Source organism: Serinus canaria, chromosome 5 (assembly GCF_022539315.1).
Source record: "Serinus canaria isolate serCan28SL12 chromosome 5, serCan2020, whole genome shotgun sequence".
Taxonomy (NCBI): Eukaryota; Metazoa; Chordata; class Aves; order Passeriformes; family Fringillidae; genus Serinus; species Serinus canaria.
The window spans coordinates 52,638,956-52,657,696 of record NC_066319.1 but is presented as its reverse complement, the minus strand read 5'-3'; the positions used below and the strand labels follow the sequence as shown (position 1 = coordinate 52,657,696).

The 18,741-nt window shown below is 36.8% G+C and overlaps 1 protein-coding gene across 1 annotated transcript in view; it reads right to left on the bottom strand.

The window, feature by feature from the left end:
• Positions 1–670: 670 nt before the first annotated feature.
• Positions 671–18,741, bottom strand: part of TDRD9 (tudor domain containing 9) — a 67,246-nt gene continuing 49,175 nt past the window's right edge. Inside the window, exons 23-37 of the mRNA XM_050974928.1 lie at positions 17,953–18,060; positions 15,893–15,993; positions 15,064–15,237; positions 13,692–13,803; positions 12,343–12,555; positions 11,321–11,410; positions 9,752–10,012; positions 9,167–9,316; positions 8,030–8,100; positions 7,554–7,663; positions 7,292–7,385; positions 6,508–6,646; positions 5,238–5,347; positions 2,851–2,923; positions 671–1,437 (exon numbers count right to left, since the gene is read on the bottom strand). Coding sequence (XP_050830885.1) covers positions 1,342–1,437; positions 2,851–2,923; positions 5,238–5,347; positions 6,508–6,646; positions 7,292–7,385; positions 7,554–7,663; positions 8,030–8,100; positions 9,167–9,316; positions 9,752–10,012; positions 11,321–11,410; positions 12,343–12,555; positions 13,692–13,803; positions 15,064–15,237; positions 15,893–15,993; positions 17,953–18,060 — 1,902 coding nt within the window. The 3' untranslated portion in view covers positions 671–1,341. The remainder of the gene's footprint in view (positions 1,438–2,850; positions 2,924–5,237; positions 5,348–6,507; positions 6,647–7,291; positions 7,386–7,553; positions 7,664–8,029; positions 8,101–9,166; positions 9,317–9,751; positions 10,013–11,320; positions 11,411–12,342; positions 12,556–13,691; positions 13,804–15,063; positions 15,238–15,892; positions 15,994–17,952; positions 18,061–18,741) is intronic.

Below are 18,741 nucleotides of genomic sequence, written 5' to 3'. Positions count from 1 at the left end.
CCACACACGGGAGAAAAAACAGAGTTTAAAAATTAAAAAAAAAAAAATTTGCCTGTTGCTTATGTGGAATGAATTCCTTTATTTTTCTCATGCCTTTGTGTGTTGCCAAGTTTCCTTTTCCTATGGAAACTCCCATCGTTAATAGACAAAAGCAAGATTTGAAATCCTGCCTGATCCACTTGCCCCTGAAGGTGTTTAACAGGAACACTTAATTGATGTACAACACTTGGCTGAGAAACACTCTTGTCTACGCCACTTGAGATGCAATTTTTCTGTTAGACCTCTCTCATTAACTGTTCTAATTCCCAAGTATCACTAAAATGGGTCTAAGAAAGTAATGCTCTAACAAACCACTGAAACTGCCTGCTAGACAGTCATCCCTCTGTTTAATTATAGCTTAAAATAATTTCTTATTCTAAGCATCCCCTTATTTTCCAAAAATCTGCCACTTCTTTATGGTGACCACTGATTCTCTGTCACTCAGAGGATGACTGCATATTACACAACCTTCAAATCACTGAGTGAGCAGTGAAAATGAATACTCTTCCACATATTGTTTCTGTACTGATGTATTTTGTGAATGCAATCGTATACCTTTAATAACTAAATTTAGCTTTTATTAAGCATGAACACACAAAGGAAGGGACAAAAACATTTTATTTAATTTCTGCATTTATTCTGAAACCACTGACCTCATTTTAGGGCTAAAGATCTCCCAGGAAAAAGTAAGTTGAAAGGATGAAACAAAGAGCCATGAATCAGTAATTCAAAAGCATTCTTCTGCCATACAGGAATATAAATCATGTTATGTTTTGCGGCACAAAAAAATTAACAAAAAAAATTGTATCCAGTATATGAAGATAAAGTTTGGATCAGAACATAATTTAAATCATCAGTTTCTTCTGACTTCTATTTCTTGGTGAAGGAAAACCCCAACTCCCTTTGTTGCGTATTTTTTTTAAGAACTAATAAAAAAGAAAACAGGAAAATGCAATTACAGACAAAAAAAAAAAGTCATGCCCTTAATTTATGAGTTTTGAGACAGAAAATGAACAACTAAGCCTAGATTTGCTTCTTCTTTCAGGTACCTTGTGATAAACCTGTTCAGAAGTACTACTAAAATGAAAATTGCATCCTGATTTACATCAGTTTCCTTTATGACTGAACTTGTCTGCTCTAGGCTAGCAAACCTCAGCTTTTTCAGAAACACAGGAACATTTTCCAAACTGTATTTCAGTACACTTGTACTCATCTTAAGGAACAGTCTTGCAAAACATGCATACAAGACAGAACTAATTTTTAGACTAATAATACCTTCCTCTGAAAGACTTCTAGAAATACTTAATCATTCAACAAAACAAGCTTGTGGAGCTGATAAACAAGATTTCCTCTTTCATGCTGCTTTTCAGACTCGTCAATAACACACTGAGAATCCACCTAGCCAAAAAAAACAAGATGAAGGTCAGAAAGCATTCTTAATATTTTCCTATATAACCCAGCTAAGAAAATGTCTTGAAGAGTTCTGAGTTTTAAATGATACAGTAATTTCAGTTCCATGCCACACACTGCAACAAAAGATCCAGGGCTACAAAACGCTTTTATCTCATGGTTTGCCATGATTTTAGAACACTATTCCATAATCAGTTCCAAAGCATTACAGGCAGTATTTTATGATATAAGATGTCCTGGGATTCTTCAGATGCAGTGGAGAAAATCCTGATCCAAGGCCTACACATTAGCTTGTTATAAAAGATAAACACCAGCAGAAGTGAGTATTTCATCTTCCTAAATCCAAGGATAACTGGATTTGAAATATGAAAATAGAAACACTTTGGCCTAAGGCAGTATATCACAACACACTCTAAAAAATGCCTTTTAGAAATAAGTGCCCTTGGTGTTTGTTCTCTGTTGTCCCTCTCTTCAAGGGTAACCCAAACCCCTCCTTTACAAAGGCTGCAGGGTGGGAGAGGCACAGGGAGGGTGTGTGTAGCACTTTTACTCCTGCACTCAATAATTCCTCACCCCCTTTTTAATTAAGAAACTCTACTTGTTCTTCAAGAAATCCAGTGGCCTGCAGAGGCTCTTAGAGAAAGAAAGGTAAGATTTCTAATAGAGTAGGAAGCTAGGAGACTTTTCTCATGAAACCCTCCTGGCTCTTGAGAAAACTGCTCTCCTGCTGACCCCACCACACTTGTTCTAAAACAAGCCACAGCTTCTGTCTGCCTAGAAAGGAAAAGCCACCTCAAACCACAGCAACCCAAAACAAAACTAAAATGCATTCAGGAAAATATAGCTACAGCTGCTTAATAGAAAGAACAGGAAATTTTAACTTCCAACAAATGTGAAGTTACTTTTATAGTCTCTCTCACCTTAAAACCATGGAGAGTTCTGTTTAAAAATACTAAATGTTTATATACACAAAATTAAAAGAACAAGCCACCCAACAACTAAACAGACTCTACAAAAACAGGGTATCAACAGCCATAAGTTATTATATAAGCAGAAGTTCTTATGCTTTAAATTTAACCCTACAGTGCTTTTGGTATTTTCAAATTCAATAACCCTTTCAACACTCTTAACTAACTGTACTGGAGTACTCAAACTCCTCAAAAAAACAACCAACCAACGAACAAAAAAACTCCACAAAAAACCACAAAAACAAAACATCAAAAACAAAACCAAAACCAAACAAATGAAAAAACCAAACCACCACCACCACCACCAAAAAAAAAAAACCAACCCAAAAAACCCAACAAAACAACAACAACAAAACAAAAAAAACCAAAACAATGAAAAAAGCAACCATAAACCCCCCCCACCCCACAACAACTTTAAAAGTTATACCCTTACCTGATTCCATGCATATGGCTTCTCATACCAGGTAGGATCAATTATGTCTCGAGGCTTTGATTTGCAGATTAAACTGAAATTACATAAATACAGCCTTGAGAAATACACTTGTATTTGGTTAATTACAAAGGATTTTTTTATATGAGATACAACCAGGTATTTACAAGGTGTCTGTGCTAAAGAGAATCTTAAATTTCCTTCTTAATCTAGTCTGATTTTTCACTTCTCTGTACTTTGCCCATCCAGTGGAGTAAGTCAAAACAGAAATTTTCACAGGGACATATCAAGTATCAGAATGTATCTTCTTCTAAGGAAGATAATGAGATAATTTCTTTTTTTACAAAGCACTAGAATTTGCAACTGTAATTTATTCTTTACATTTTATGCATGCTTACTCACTAGAATGTATAATACAGCTATTTTTAGGGTATTTTGTTTTGCATGACAACTCAATTACTATAGATTGTCTGTCTGCTCCAGTTATTTCCTCAAGCTGTGCAACGTACAACAGTAGTAGACATTAATTAATTCTGTCTAGATGTGTTTTTCAAAAACTGATTTTAGTCTTAAGTAGTGGTGACATGTTGTAAATACAATTAGCTTTTGAAAAATTGAAAACAGTTATGAAAGATTGTTCAGGCTAAATTTTTACCTATGTAATTGAATTAATAAATGTTTTTTCCAAAACACAGAAAGTACAATTGGAAAAAAAAATCAAAACCAAGAAAGATTTTACACAAGAGAAAAGAACAAATCATTACAATAATCAGACCGTTTATTACTTCAAATAAAAAGACACAAGAATAATATAAAATAAAAATTTAAATTAAAATATCTGTAGGATGGTTGGAAGACAATCAATAAATGTACAAAAATTCTAGGACAGAAAAGGCTACCACAGAAAGGCAGAAAATCCTGAAGACATAAAGCTTGGCGCTGATGAGTGACCGAGTCAGGCAGTCTGTGCTGACTGAGCTGGGAACACATCGGTGCCCAGGACCTGTGCCAAGGTCTGACCCTTCCCCTCCCAGCTGCCTGGAGATGTCTGAACAATCAGCCCAAAATAGGTGCCCAAACTGTAGCAAGTATTCACATGTCTGAACAAATAGCAGTGACATTTTAGTGCCTTCAATTTAGCATGTAAGTGTTGATGTCCCAGAGTGAGCTGTTACTGTCACAGTCACCTCCAGACAGGGGCTGCGGCTTTGCCTCTTTCTGCTTACCCACATTCCCTGACTTCTCCATTGCTTGTGCTCTTTTAATTTCATTTCTAGTGCCTCAAAAGGTAAGTCTGACTTGTTAATTCACTATGGAATGCACCCAAATTTTATCTGGAGTTTTGGAAATAGGAAGTATGGGTGTCTGCCTTTAACTTAAGGCAATTTAATAGGGTTTTTTCCACAGATAAGAGAGCAGGTACTTTCAAAACCAAGGAAGACCTGAAAAATCAGCATGAACAGCTGCTCTGATAATCATTCTGATAACCCTGGGTAAGAACAGAGTTCTGACCTTTATCAGCATGATGAACTGCCTAACTTTGACATCATGCAGTTACTTCAAAAAAGCTCTATTGGCAAAAAAAGGTCTTATTTCTTACAGATGAGGCTGGTAAAAGTTATGTGATGGCCTCTGGACCAGAGCTCTTCTTGAGATAGTTTAGTGGAGAGCCAGGTCAGGATGAGAAAAGTCTCCTGATGATACAGACAGCACTAAAATTCTGCTAAGTGTACAAACAAGGGAAGATTTTTCACATTATGCTCAGCAGCAACAGACAGAAGAAGCTGTTCTGGGATTTCACTGCACTCCTTCTCCCAATGTATAAGCTGAAAAATTCCCCAGGCTGGCTGCACTGAATCATAATGGTCTTTTCAGAACCACTGCTTCACTTCCAAGAAGAAGGGAGGCTTGCAGGGAAAAAGGCAGGCAGCCCTACTTCAGTTCCTAAATTTTCCTGAGACTTCCAATTCACTTGGCCAACACCTACTCTGCACAGGTCTGCTGAGGGAGGAAAGGGAGCACACATTATTCAAATTTAATGTACAGGAAGAAAGAATTCTAAATATTTCTGCACTGTTATGCCATAGGACTCCATTAGCTTTGTCCTGGGTGCAAAAAACAAGGATACATAAGAGCTGATATCCTGTAGAACAGGTTTTACAGTCTAGGTTTCATGTCTCTTAAGTGATTTGGCTTCCCTGAAGAACCAGTGCTTCCACAAGAAGTCTAAGGTTGTTTAGTATACTGCTTTATAAATAAACAAAATAAATTAAATGCATCATTAAATGAGAGCATATATTATTTTTCCAAAGCCTGAGCTATGCTTCAAGCAATCACTCATTTTTGCTGAGACTGTGAAACAGAAGATCTTATTTCTACAAAATGATTACCATAGAAGCTTCTGACGAATATCCTCCTGCAGCTGTGCCACTTGCTCCTGTCCAGAATGCAATGCCTGCTCAGAGAGCAGCTTATTCATGGCTGTCCTCAGACTGTTTATCTGTAGAACACCAGTTACAGAATATAAAGCACTTGAAACCAGCATAAGGTCTGTATCATATTACACTGACATAAAGGTGGTCAAGGCATCCACATCACTGAACTTCAATTTGAACAGTATTTCCATCAGTAAAAAGATCTGAAGTTTCAGAAATGCATCTTTCTGCAGCTGCACCTCTGGTTGTCAGTGATGTTAACATTTCAGCCACCTGGTATCACAATTTTTAAGGTAACTCAGATATGCCATAAGACATACAGGCTACCACTTGCCTGGACTTTTTCCAAAGCAGAATTCCTTCTGTCAAAGTTTTAAGCATTTTGTCTCTGTCCATAATTTTTCACAAATACAGCAGCCTGGTGTTACCACTCTGGCTAAGGCACCATGAATACAGCCAGCACACCCAAATCAGTGCTTTCAGAAAATAACAGCTCACAGATGTGTGCACCAGCATGTCCACTGTGTCCCTGGAGAACCTTCAGGAACCACCCCAAGCACCTGCTTTGCACACAGACCTAACCAGGGCACGTCCTTCACTGTCCCAGGCACATGTCACACACAGCCACTGTCCTGCACTGCACAGGTTGTGTACATGCCTCCCTCTGACAGACTTCAATCCCTGAGCTGCAGAAGGCAGTAATGAGGAGAGCAGGGGCTTTATTGTTTGTTTGGCTGATCTGCTCTGAGATGTAGCTCAATACAGATGACTTATGAGAGCTGTAAAATCAAACTGAAGCCTGCAAAGCAGCAGTGCTCTGCTTGTCAGTAAAAGCCATGACAATCCTAAGAACAAAACTAGTAAGCACTGACTTCCAGTTAGTGCAAAATTGGTGATTGTATTTTGAAAGGTGTCTAACATTCTGCAGTATAATATTTGTTCTGAGTGTAGGGAGGGGGCAACTGCTTCTCCTGATAAAAATTCAAGATTATAAAAAGGGAGCACATTGAAAAACCTGAACCAACAAAACCAAAGAAAAACTCAACAAACAGAACTACAAAAAAACCCAAACCCCACAGTCCAAACAAGCCTTTCTATTAACACTAACAGTAACAAGCTCAGATGCACTGACTTCTACTGAATTCCTACTGTAGTGAAAATTCTTACTCAAGTTTTAACTTCTACTGAATTCCTACTGTAGTGAAAATTCTTACTCAAGTTTTACCTCTGTTATGTCTTCCAGTCCAAAATGTACATCAAAGGTCACCTCCATATCGTTTGCTGGAAACAGTGGAGCCCCAGATGTCTGACTCCAACCCAAACCACACAGAACACCAGTAAAATACTTCCCACTTTTATCAACTCTACATCAAAAAGAAAGAAATAGTTTCACCAAGAGATGAAGAAACACAACTCTTATGAAGACAGACTAAAATGAATTTGTCTAAGCCATGCAAAGCAAGACATGTTTTTGAAAGAAGCTAAAACAATTGAGAGGCATTCACACTCAGTCATACTGGTTTTTAAAATACACAGTGATGATACAAAACTGAAGCTCTGGTTATAAAAACATATCCTCATAAAACTTAGCAAAAATCATACATAAGCAAAATAAAGGAAAGCAAGCTTCACTATTTTGAAATGAAAGCCTGCAAATACCAGAAATTCAAGAAAACACAACAGTGATGCCACCGCCAAACTTGGCTTTTACAAAAAATTATGCAAGTTCCTCTCCTCCTGTAGATTAAACATTCCCAGTTCACCATTCCATCTTCCCAGGCTTCCAGCACAACTGCCAGGAGCTGTAATGCCCTATCATGAGAGGAGACTGCACACCAACTCCTAAGTCCATGAACAAGTTATTTTACCTACATACTTTACTAAAACTCAAAAAATACCAGGAAGAGAATACATAAAATGCTAAAAGCAAATAAGTAATATCTGTCAAAATTTTGTGAGGATCCTCAAGAAAATAATAAAAGAACCACCACTTTGAAATGCACAAATACCTGAGTTCTATTGCAGGAGCAAACAGCATACTGAGGAGTGCAAGCAGGCCATGAATAGGAGGCATCAGAGATGTTTCCCCTAAAATCACACACCCTGGCACCAAAAGAAAAAAAAAATTCAAATAACTCTAAGGAGCACTTAATAAAAATGAAACCTCAAAAAGATGTAACACAGAACTACAGTGACATATTTACTCATAGAATTACTCATATAAAACCAGCAGTCTAGAGAAACCATCCAAATGTTTTTATTAGGCATTACCAGCTGCAGTTACTGATATATCAGTGGCAACCAAGAGCTGCTGAAAGGGATCTTCTGCACCATCATGGACAACAATGGAGTTTATGCTATCCTTATGTATGAAAACATTTCTGGGGAAGAAAGTCAACATATTTCAACAATAAAAATCTCCAAAACTCATAAAAACATGTAAATGAAAAAAACATTTTAAATTCACAACAAAAAGTCAGAATAGCTGCTTACTGTTAGCAGATTTAAATGACAGTTAATAAATAATCTCTCTATGAGACAATAATGCACCTTAAAACTACTCTAAGATTTTTAGATAGCAATAGCATGTGTATTAATGCAATTTAAGCTTGACTCCTTCAGTTTTTTCAATGAATAAAACTTCAGAAAAATTCTGTAGGAGTAACTAGGTGGTTTTTGCTTAGTTTATTTATTGAAAATAAAAGGTAAGAACATGACTATACTTCCCAATAAAATTCTTCTCATACCTGAATTGGGATATTTTGGTCAGACTGTAGCATTTCAACTGGTAAGGACTGAAGGGACCACAAACTGTTACCTTCAAAAAAAGGGAGAGAGAGATATTCGAGCTGGCCAGCAACTGGATCTCTTCAAATCTAAATGCTTTATAAATTCAAGCCAAACACTTTTCAGCATGTACTGAGCAATACTGAGCTGCTAAATTGGTAATATGGCTCTTCCATTTCACTCATCTAAAGCAAACTTTGCTTGCTGAGACACTTAACTAAAATTATCTATTTTCACAAGTGCTGCAGATTCATGACTGTCCTCTTGCTTAAAAACACAAGTTCAGACTTCACAGATCACTGAAGAAAATCAGGTAATTTTATTTACATTATGAAGTCTTTAATCTTGAAAATATCTCACTTTATGAAGCAGGCAGTTAAACAGGATTACTGATTACTCCTGTGGATAAATGGAGCATGATTAGGTGCTTGAAAGCCTGAAATTTTGTCACATCTGTGATGGAAAAATAATCAGAATGTAGATGAGGCCTAACTTGTAATCACAATGCAGAACAGGACACACATATTCCTGTTTTATATTCCAACTCAGTAGTGACTAGATAGCTCAAAACACATTTCTGAGTTTGGCACTGGCATAGGAAAAGCATCATTACCATCAGTTACTGGAGTGTTCACTGATGCACCTATCCCAGCTGCTTACCTATCAGTAGCTGATGAAGAATCAAACACTGTGTACAGTAAAAACCATGTTTAGATTTTCTGAAAGACTGATAGGGTTGTAAACTTGTTCTTTTGCTATATAATGAAGACTAGAAACACTCCATGCAGAGAAACACTGCATTCAGCTGTTTAGATTTATCTCTGTTCTGCCTGAGTTCAAAGTGCTGCCTTATTAGAAGAGCAGGATCACTTAGCTCTCTGTGTACTTTAACACTCTGTTCAAAGCTGCAGCAGAGCAGTCTGAAACAGAGGTCACACTATGGCTTTCTACCAACAGGAAGCAGAATGAATGAAATGCCCTAAGAAATGCATCAAATAGAGCTTTGTTATTTGTGGTACTTTCAGTCTTCATCTCCATTCTAACAATGTGAGAAGCAGGGTCATGTGATGACAGGCCAAAATCACCACTCAAGTTACCTTACGGGTTGGTGCATCAGATTTCTTTTCAGAAAAGCAGTTCAACAATCTTTCAATCAGATGCTTTTCTTCCTGTCTTGCAGATACGGGCATTTGCTCTTCTTTCTTTGCTCCACCCAAAAATAATTCCTTAAGCAAATCATGGCTTTGCTACAAAATAATGGAAGTGTTAAAAGCCTTGAACAATTATTTCGTCAAAAATTTTACAGAGAAAGTGCTACACAAAGAAATACATACAAAGACAAAAAACAATGTTCTGATGACCTTTCAGATTATATAAAACACTAAAATGGAAGACAGTTAAAACTATGAAGCAGTTACAGTTTTTCAGAGTTTCAAGTCAGAATGGAGCAGATCAACTGAGGAAATAATTTCCCAGGAATCATCTTTTCCAGAAGGGGTCTCCAAGCAGCAATGCTTTTGGCCAACAGCTCGATATGCATTATGCACACATATCAAAATCCACTGCCCTATTCAAGTATTAACCTTGCCACTAGTCAAGCTGCAGCTCAGCTCCTCAGGACAGCCAGCACTGAAATAAATCAGAGCAGGACAAGCAGCAGCAGGAGCTCAGTCAGGACATACCTGTGACTCGTGTGACTCCTCAGCCAGCTCAGCGTGACACTCCTCGATGAGCACATCCCGAATGTTCACCAGGCCCCGGCGGCCCGAGTGCCGGAACACGTCCACGTGCAGGACGCCGTGCACCAGGGAATAAACCTCCACCAGCAGAGTGCAGCCACTGACCAGGGAGGCAAATCTCTGGCTGGCACTGCAGCTCCACGGCTCCCCACACACCAGGGATCTGGCAGAGGGACACATCTTGCAGATCTTGAACTCTAAAGCCTAGAGCAGAAATATCAGAAACAGCGCTCGCCTATCTAGAGAACCAGCAAGGAAATATTTCAGTCTCTCAGCAACTTATGTTAACTCCTACAGCTGCTGGAAAGCTACTGGCAAAATTCCTACTCCTTCACTGCCAACACTGACAGCTCTTATCTCTTCAATATAGTACATAGTTGCTAAGGCATCAGAGCAAACAGTGCATAAGGGATAATTTGGTAGTAATTCACTATTCACAATGAAATCTTAGGAGCACAGAGATGTCTCCTCTGGAAAAAAATTCAGTCTACAACTGTTTTCAAATAAGGTAACAGAAAACTTGGTAAGACCACTACAACTCCTCTCTCCCTGGCAGGCAAGAGTAATTAGGTGCCCATGTCCACAACCACTACCTGTAATTATGTCTTTGAATGAATTTACAGCAGAAACCCTGGGTTTTTTCTAGCTAGTCATTAAAACTGGTCAGGTTTTTTTTTTTTTCTAGCTAGTCATTAAAAGATCAGGCCTGAAGCAGAAATACATTTCCATTAAGTATGTGTCCAGAAAATACAAGAAAGGATGCTTCTTGCCAAAATTATTTTTTTACATTAATTACTAAAGAAAACAAAATTAGCCTTGTCAAGATCCAATCTTATTTCTGCTGGACCATTTCTCATTTTCATCATTCAGTGCTTCTGAAAATACAATTAGTATGACACAACTGTTTCTATTAACTTAAAAATATCTGAGTGAGCACTGAAAAACTGAATTACAATTAAGTATAATTATTATAGTTACTATATTTGTAATATAGCTCAAGAGAATTACAATTACTATATATTACTACTGTATAATATACTGTACTATACAATTAAATATAGTATATTAATAGTTACTTTATTTGTAATATAGCTCAAGAGAATTATTTCTGTGAAAAATTAACTATAAAATCCCTCTAATTTGTGTCAAAAGATCACGAGATCTATAACACTCACATGTAATCATCAAGAGAATTCTGTCTGAAAAGATCCCAGGAAAGCCAGCAGTTCAGAGAACAGCAAAGCAGAATGAAAAAAACCCACAGCTTTAACAAAATCAGAATTTCTCTACAGTTAAATACAACATACTTCAATTACAACAAGAATTTCTGCTCTGTAAATACACACACCTCTGGAATTTTATTAGTGAAGGTGATTTGAAAGTACTTCCATCAGCAAAATATGTATTATTTAAGTATTATTCTGAAAAGCATCCTGACTTGAAGTTCACTCCTGTTTGCCAGGCCAGACACAAAAATATCCAGCAAGCCACAGCCAAAAGCATCACCCCTACCTGGAAAGGAAGCCCCTGAAGACACCTTGGAATCTCTTTTAGTTTCTTTAAAGGCACTTCTGATCTATTGCCATAATCCACAAAAAAAACCTGGAAAAAGCATCAAGAGTATTTGCAAAGATTCCACAGCATTAGAAGTGCTACATTTAGTGGCAAGAAAAGTCACAACTTGAGTTTAAAAATTACAGTACAACACAAATCTTACCAAGTCACATGGAAGTAAATTCAAAGTCTAGAAAGCATGCAAATGAAGTCATGTCAAAAAGAATGTCAAATTCTATCACATCTGTTGTTTGATCCCTTGGTGTAAATATCTGCTTGTAATGCAAATAATCCACTAATCCAGAAAAGGCAAGTTTCTCTGAAAGACTCCAAATTCTCTCCCCACATTCAGGTCTGTGTAACCTTAGTGAGAGATACGACCAAAAACTGCTTCTAGCTAAGCAAATGTGAACGTGTATTCAGTGACTGTTTATAAATTCAATGAGAAAATGATGAGATTAGTACTACTATTCACTCATTTTTCATTACTTTAAACCATCATAATATTCAGTATTAACTCTATAGTAGTGACACCCAGACACGTTGGAAATAAAAGGAATTCAAAGGCCAATCTTAAAAAAAAAATTAAATCTGTCCTAAAACTGCTGAAAAACATTGGCCTGAAAAAATCAATACCAATCTTGAACTGTGGCACTGATTTCCATTACTCATATTAGCACAAAGAGCCAGAAATATTCAGATGCATTTGTTGATGATATAGAACTCAGCAGCATAAACACCATTCCAAAAAAAAAATCCCACATTTTCATATTCACTGGAGGTTTTAGTCTTTATTTTACTTCATTCTGCAAGAGCTTCTCAATTTAAAACAGAAATTTCTCGTGTTCTGTAAAAGAAACAAATTACTCTATTCTGGCCAGAATGATTTGTAGAAAAAATAAATACAAATAGAGGCAGCATAGCTCCAAGATTGTTAGCCCAATTACAAGCTCTCAACTCAATATGACACAGCACATTACCTCAGCAAGATCCCCATGAATATACAGAACATGAGCTCTGTAGTATCCTTTCTTTCCCAGATAAGTGAATGGTGCCAGACAAAGCACATCTACACATGGAGGCACAGATAAATCCATCAGGTTCTGATAGTCAATTTCAGCACTCAGAGCCCGGAGTACAGCTGTGTTTTTTTCATCTGTCCTGTAACCCCAGAAGTGTCCAACTTCTACTACCTGCAAGAATAAAAATCAAACAGTAACAAATTTCATATTATTCTTCTACATCAAACACAAACCACATATGTGCAAAATACATGAAAGCACTCCTACTCCTGACACAACAGTTCACACACACTGCAACAATGTAGCAGAATTTCTGTCTCATAATTCAGGTTTTTTTGAAAATAATTATTTTCTGCACTACTGCAACACACTTTTCATCTAAACAGATTCTGAAATAAGCATTGCTAAAATACAGAGACTGGTTCCATTTTCCTAAACCAAGTTAACATACAGAAAATACAAGACAGTTGATTAGACAGGTGCAGATATTTGGTGCACCTTGTGACAGAATACCAGTGAGCTACGTGTGCCAGCCCATCAGCAGTGTCACTGTTCTGATGAGCCATACCTGAGGGAACTGGTGAGAACATACCCCTATTTAGAGCCAATTAAATAAAGCAAGTCATCTTTTGAAATGTCTATTCAGACTTTAAGGAGGAAAATATTCTTTTCTCCACTTGCAAAACACGCCACTACTAACAAGAGCTGTTTGAATACTTTATCTTATCAATTCCCCTAGCTCAGTGGTTTGAAAGTTTCTATTATTTCTGTTTCAGCAGCATATATATTGCTATTACTCTAGCAAAACTAATGAAGATGATAGCTAACACAAGATTTAAAAATCTCAGCTTCAGATTTCAGAAATATTTATATATGCATTAAATATTTTTTCTGAATGAGCATATACTACCATTAATTATTCTCGTTTCTCATATCTACATTTTCTGAAGAAAACTACCAGTTAATAACCAAGTAAATGGCCCAAATATCTTCTGATTTTCATTTTTATAGTTTACAGAAGTATTTTACCTCTTCCATTAATCCTCTTTACATTTATGTCTACTTCCAGCTAATATTTACTGCCAGCAAATCCCACAAATTTTGTGAAGTGCAAACATGTGAGTACTGTTTAACAAAGAACTACTAAAAATAAGACCAAGAATATTCCCCATGCTTCTCACAGACACCTCTGCACTATAAACATTATCAATACCCAGTTTTTTAACGTAAGCTTGTCAGATATGAATCTCTGCTAAGCTGTCTAGGTACTAATTATTAGATATGACCTACTTATAAAACATTCCTACCTCTGTTACCCTGATGGACAGAAAGCGACTTGGGATCATCTTTGACATTTGTAAATCACCAAATAAGATTTTCACAGGCTCCACTGTCTGCTTCTGACAATCCACATTTACTCTAAAATGCAATGAAGATGCTAAATACTTCACTCACAAGGGAAAATTCAAGAGGATGAATTTTTTTTGCTTTCATCTGCTTCCCAAGATATCCCCAGGGCACCTTTATGCACTTAATTACTTTTATTTAGAAATACATTAATTCAATTAGAACACAAAATGACCACACAGAACCAAATTACTGCAGAGTAAGTGTTTCAACTGCAATATAACCACACAGAAAGAGACATACCAGGGCACAACTCTGCCATCACTGTATTAGAAATTGAAAAAAAATTAGGGTTAAGTAGTGAGGCTTTTAGTGATGGCATTTTCTTCTAAGCTTATTTTTTAAAAACACGGTATACAAAACCACAAACAAATTCAGCAAATTTTATATATATATAAAAAATAAAATATTCCTTTTACTTGACAAAGGATAAGAACTTTTAAGTCTTTCAGCCTAGGAGACTTCAGTTCCTCAAGAACCAATTTTCACAAAGATTTTAAGTGCTGTTTCAGGCAGAGTAAAGGTGCTAATATGTTTTATTAAAAGCTAAGTACAATTAACTGGAAGAAAAACAGTCACCTGTACTTTAACCTTCTCAGTTTTTTCCTGCCTTCCTAGTCTAAATTTCTTAATTTAAAATACTGAAATGGCTGCAGACTAATCAGAAGCTAGGCAGAATGCCATTTTATCAGGTTACTTGTATGACCTGAAGCTCAGAAGCACAGCACAGAATAACACTGGAACAAACAATGCCAGATTTTCTGAGCAAAAGCATGTGTGGACCAAAGAGACTCAATACATTGCATTTCTCAGCATTATTTCCTATTATGTTGTAACACCTCATGTCATTATGTTCCCCCACTTTTGTTAAGCTCTGTCTCTCTCCCTTTCTTTTTTGTCCCCAGATGCTACTCCTTATTTACTTTGGTTATTGCAAGCCCCACACTGTCTTTGTCAGGAACAGAAATAACTGTGTACATCCATATTTTCATATGCCAAAGGAAAATGGACTAGAACTTTGGGAGTGGGGGGAAAGATGACTGCATATTTGGAATTCTCTTGAACAGCAAAATACCTTTAACTATAAAGAAATATTTAAAACAATCACCTTACTTCTAGCCCTGCAAAATCATTCTACTTAGACGAAGTTTACATCTGTTTTTTAAACCTAACATTTTTTCCCTTGGTGACACTTCCAAGGAAATTCCCACCGAATCCAGCAAACCTCATTTTGCTGCAAAGGAACACATTTTACATATGCAATACAATTACCTTAGAAATTCCAAACCTGCAGCTGCTGCACCTTCCACTTGTCTCCTGATATCCTCTGGATGATGAACACACAGCTCAAAAGGAATCTTCAGCTGTGACATCTTGACTGCCAGGTACACTTCAGGAAGAACCTTAAAAACCTCCTTTGGATTACGGGAGAACTCCACAAAAGCCCTGTTTACCCAAAAAAAAAAAAAAGAAAAAGAAAAAAAAAAAAGGAATTTTTTTTTTCTCCTTGTCTTTGTCTTAGCAGGCCAGCAAACAGTAAAAGGTAGGTTCCTCACAGGCTCTGCTTTGATGTACCTTACAACTTTAATTATGATGGTGATAAGAAATCTTTCTACCATTATCACCAGCACATGCTAAATTTAATACAAATAGGATGTGAAAATATATGTGAATAAGGAAGGCATTAAAGGTTGGAAAAGGAGTAAGAAGGGTTACATGAATTGAACTTCAGGCAGTCACAGGCTTGAAATTAGTCAGATTATCAGCTCAAAAAAGCCATCAGACTGTACAAATGAGCTAAATTCAGCATAACAGACAGAAATAAACACAGACAGATGAGTTGCAGTTAAGGCCCACTGTTAGAGAACAGAAGAGATAAACCAGAAGGCTCTACCTGAGCTAGCTTATTTTATGTTATTCCAACCAATCTACATCAGACTTCAAAACCACCTTTTTAGCTCTAACTGATACATTGAAAGTAAGTTACTGATTCCAAAGAGAGAAGAAATTAACAAAATTTGTCAGTACATCACTGCAAAAGAAATTGATTACTGGATTTGTAACTGAGAACATAAGGCAGGATACTTTATTTTACACTCACCTTGATCCATTGTAGGAAATAGATTTTACCTGCCCACACTGTCTAAGCAGTGACTGCAACTGTTTATGGTATATATATCCATAGGGAGGAATGTTCTTCAGCTGTAAAGAAAAAGATGTCAAATTTGGATACCTTCAATTGCCTTAATGCATTTTCAAGTTCACCCAAATAGTTAGCTTTCTCCTTCACCTGAGCTGCAGGTGTATGTACAATCTGAACTCCAACAAATCCCAAAGTGCCAGATACTATAATACATTCAAGAATATCAAAAGACAAGAAAAAGCACCATTTTTCTGCCAATAATGCCCTACTACTTCAAACCAATAGATAAACTATAAATGAAGCAAATTAATTTGTATTTATTTATATTAATCTGGTATTTGCTGCAAAAAGCTGTCTAGTGTCTCTTGATTTTGCCTGTAACAGAAAACACTGGAATGCTATGATTCTTTTTCCACAACGGGGAACTATAATCCTGTCCAGTATGCACAGCCTGGGAAGCTGAAGGACCTACAGCCCCTGCATATCCTGGCAGTCCTATCACACACTGAATTACTGAGCTATGCTGGGACAGCTTGCACAACTGGAAACCTCCCTCACATGGATATACAGCTCTTTGGGATGGCATGGAGCACTCTCCTCATCTTCCTTTTGTAGAGGAGTAACTCCAGTGTAAGCTTTCACAACTATTAACATGCAACTACAGTCATGTGTCCATTTCACTAACTTTCTCTTAGTAGTATCTAATGAGATCTTGTTAATACAGAATCATGAACTCCTAATTAGCAAGTTCAAACTTTGAGACTTTGAACTATTTTTCAGAGCTTATGCAACTGTCTATTCTTTTCTCTGACTTCCTACAAGTTTAGACAGGAAAAAACAGATTATTTTTTCAGCATGTTCCTACACCTTGAAGCTGCAGCACACTAAGATCAGCTGCTGGTCAAAACCATGGTCTAGGTCAGACTGCAGAAACTGCCTCAAGGGAAGATAATTTAGAGAGACCAGAGAGTGGGAGGTTTAATTGTCTTTTGTATCTTCAGCACACCATGAAGAGCAGTATATGGCTGGAAGAATCTCTCCAAGTGAGAGCCTGAGGAACTTGCAGCATTTGTGCCCAAGATGATCATTCACACTGATGATGACACAGCAGCTACTTCTTCCAAGGTAAAAAGCACTTGATGCAAGAGCACATCAAGAGTTAAATACATTAAAAGTAAGCAGCTCTTTAAATCTACCAATTTAATATTAATCAATGCTGCTCTGGCAAGACTGGTCTTTATTCCACAAGACTGAGTCTAGTGTGGTATTTTGCTTCAATATCCTTAAATAGTATGGAGCACAAAAAAACCCTCATCAACAAGATTTTCTGACTGTCTCTCCTTTATTAATCTATTGTCTCTTGTGACAGTAAAGTCTGTTCTTTGAGGCTTGCTGGTAGATTTGGTTTCTTTAAGCACAAGTCATGGCTGTTTTACAGTGTAATACCTACTTCAGACACATCAAACATTTTCTTAGATTAGACTGCACAATTTTGCAAAATCAACACAGCCATTTTAAACTTGCACATATGCAATCAGCTGAAAAGCAATTTAGAAGACAACAAAACCCAGTGTTAACACCCAAGTAACCTTAAAGCAAAAGCACATATGCCATGCACTAACAAGCAGGAGATTACAAAAGAGGTAACACTGAAGTTGCAACACTACATTAAGTATTCAGTAAAAAGTAAAAACTGAAGTACTCAGTAAAAAAAAAACTTGATAGTTTTGTTCTGTTTTTCCAAATATTTTTTAGTTTGATGAAAGCTGTTTGCCTGTGCAAGACCAGCAATCAAATGCATAAAGGCAGCTCTCAGGAATTCTTTTAAAACTGCCCACCTACACAATGTTTATTGTACTGAAAGAAAGAAAGGTGGGAGAGACTTCACCAAGCGAGGATCAGAGTAGGTAATTATTTCTCTCCTTGCCCAAGTCAGAACAGAACTTGAAAATAGCACCCAAACACTTGATATTTCTGTTACCTGATTCTTAATTAAGTTATTCAACTTCTTAACATACCATTACAGTGGTTTTTGGATCCTTGCCAGCAAGGTCTTTCATGGCAATTTCACCATTACATTTTCCAAAAGTACAGTAGTTTGGATAGAAAGCACCAGCTATTACCACCTGAAATGAAGAAAATCCTTTGTGATACACAGTAGATTGTATTCAGTTTCTTGAAATGAGATACACTGGCAACATATAGAGACAACAATAGATCTTCATAGGAATATTTTTTTCCTCTCTCTGTTCAGGAATTACCAGAACTGGAGACTAAACACAAATTAACACCAATTCTTAAAAATATATTTTTGTGAAAAGAGTTCAATTTCTGGAACAATTCTACAACATTAATGCTTTTGTATGAAGACTTGCTCTATCCTATTGGTTGAAAACTGTAACTGTTAGCTCTGATTTCAAGAGCCTGAATTAAAACAAATTCACACAAAGTAGCTACATGTAAATTGTTCCGTTTTCAGGGTGTATCTTAAAATGTTCAACAATTCAGCTGCGAGAAGCTCACTGCTTACACAGTCAAACCAACTGCCACTGAAACGATAAATAAGTCTGTGAAAATAAAAGCACTGCTAATCAGTCCAAATAAGACAAGTAATTTAACTGGAAATTAGACAAAGATAAAATAGTTAGACATAAAATTCCCTGCACCCTCTCCCCACTAACTAACCAAGCCAGTGTTTAAATAAAACACCTCAAACAAGGGATAATATAATTTTCAATTAAGTAACATTAGCTATCCTTTATTGGCATTGCCAATTCACTACCAAAATTGCTACATCCACAGTGAAT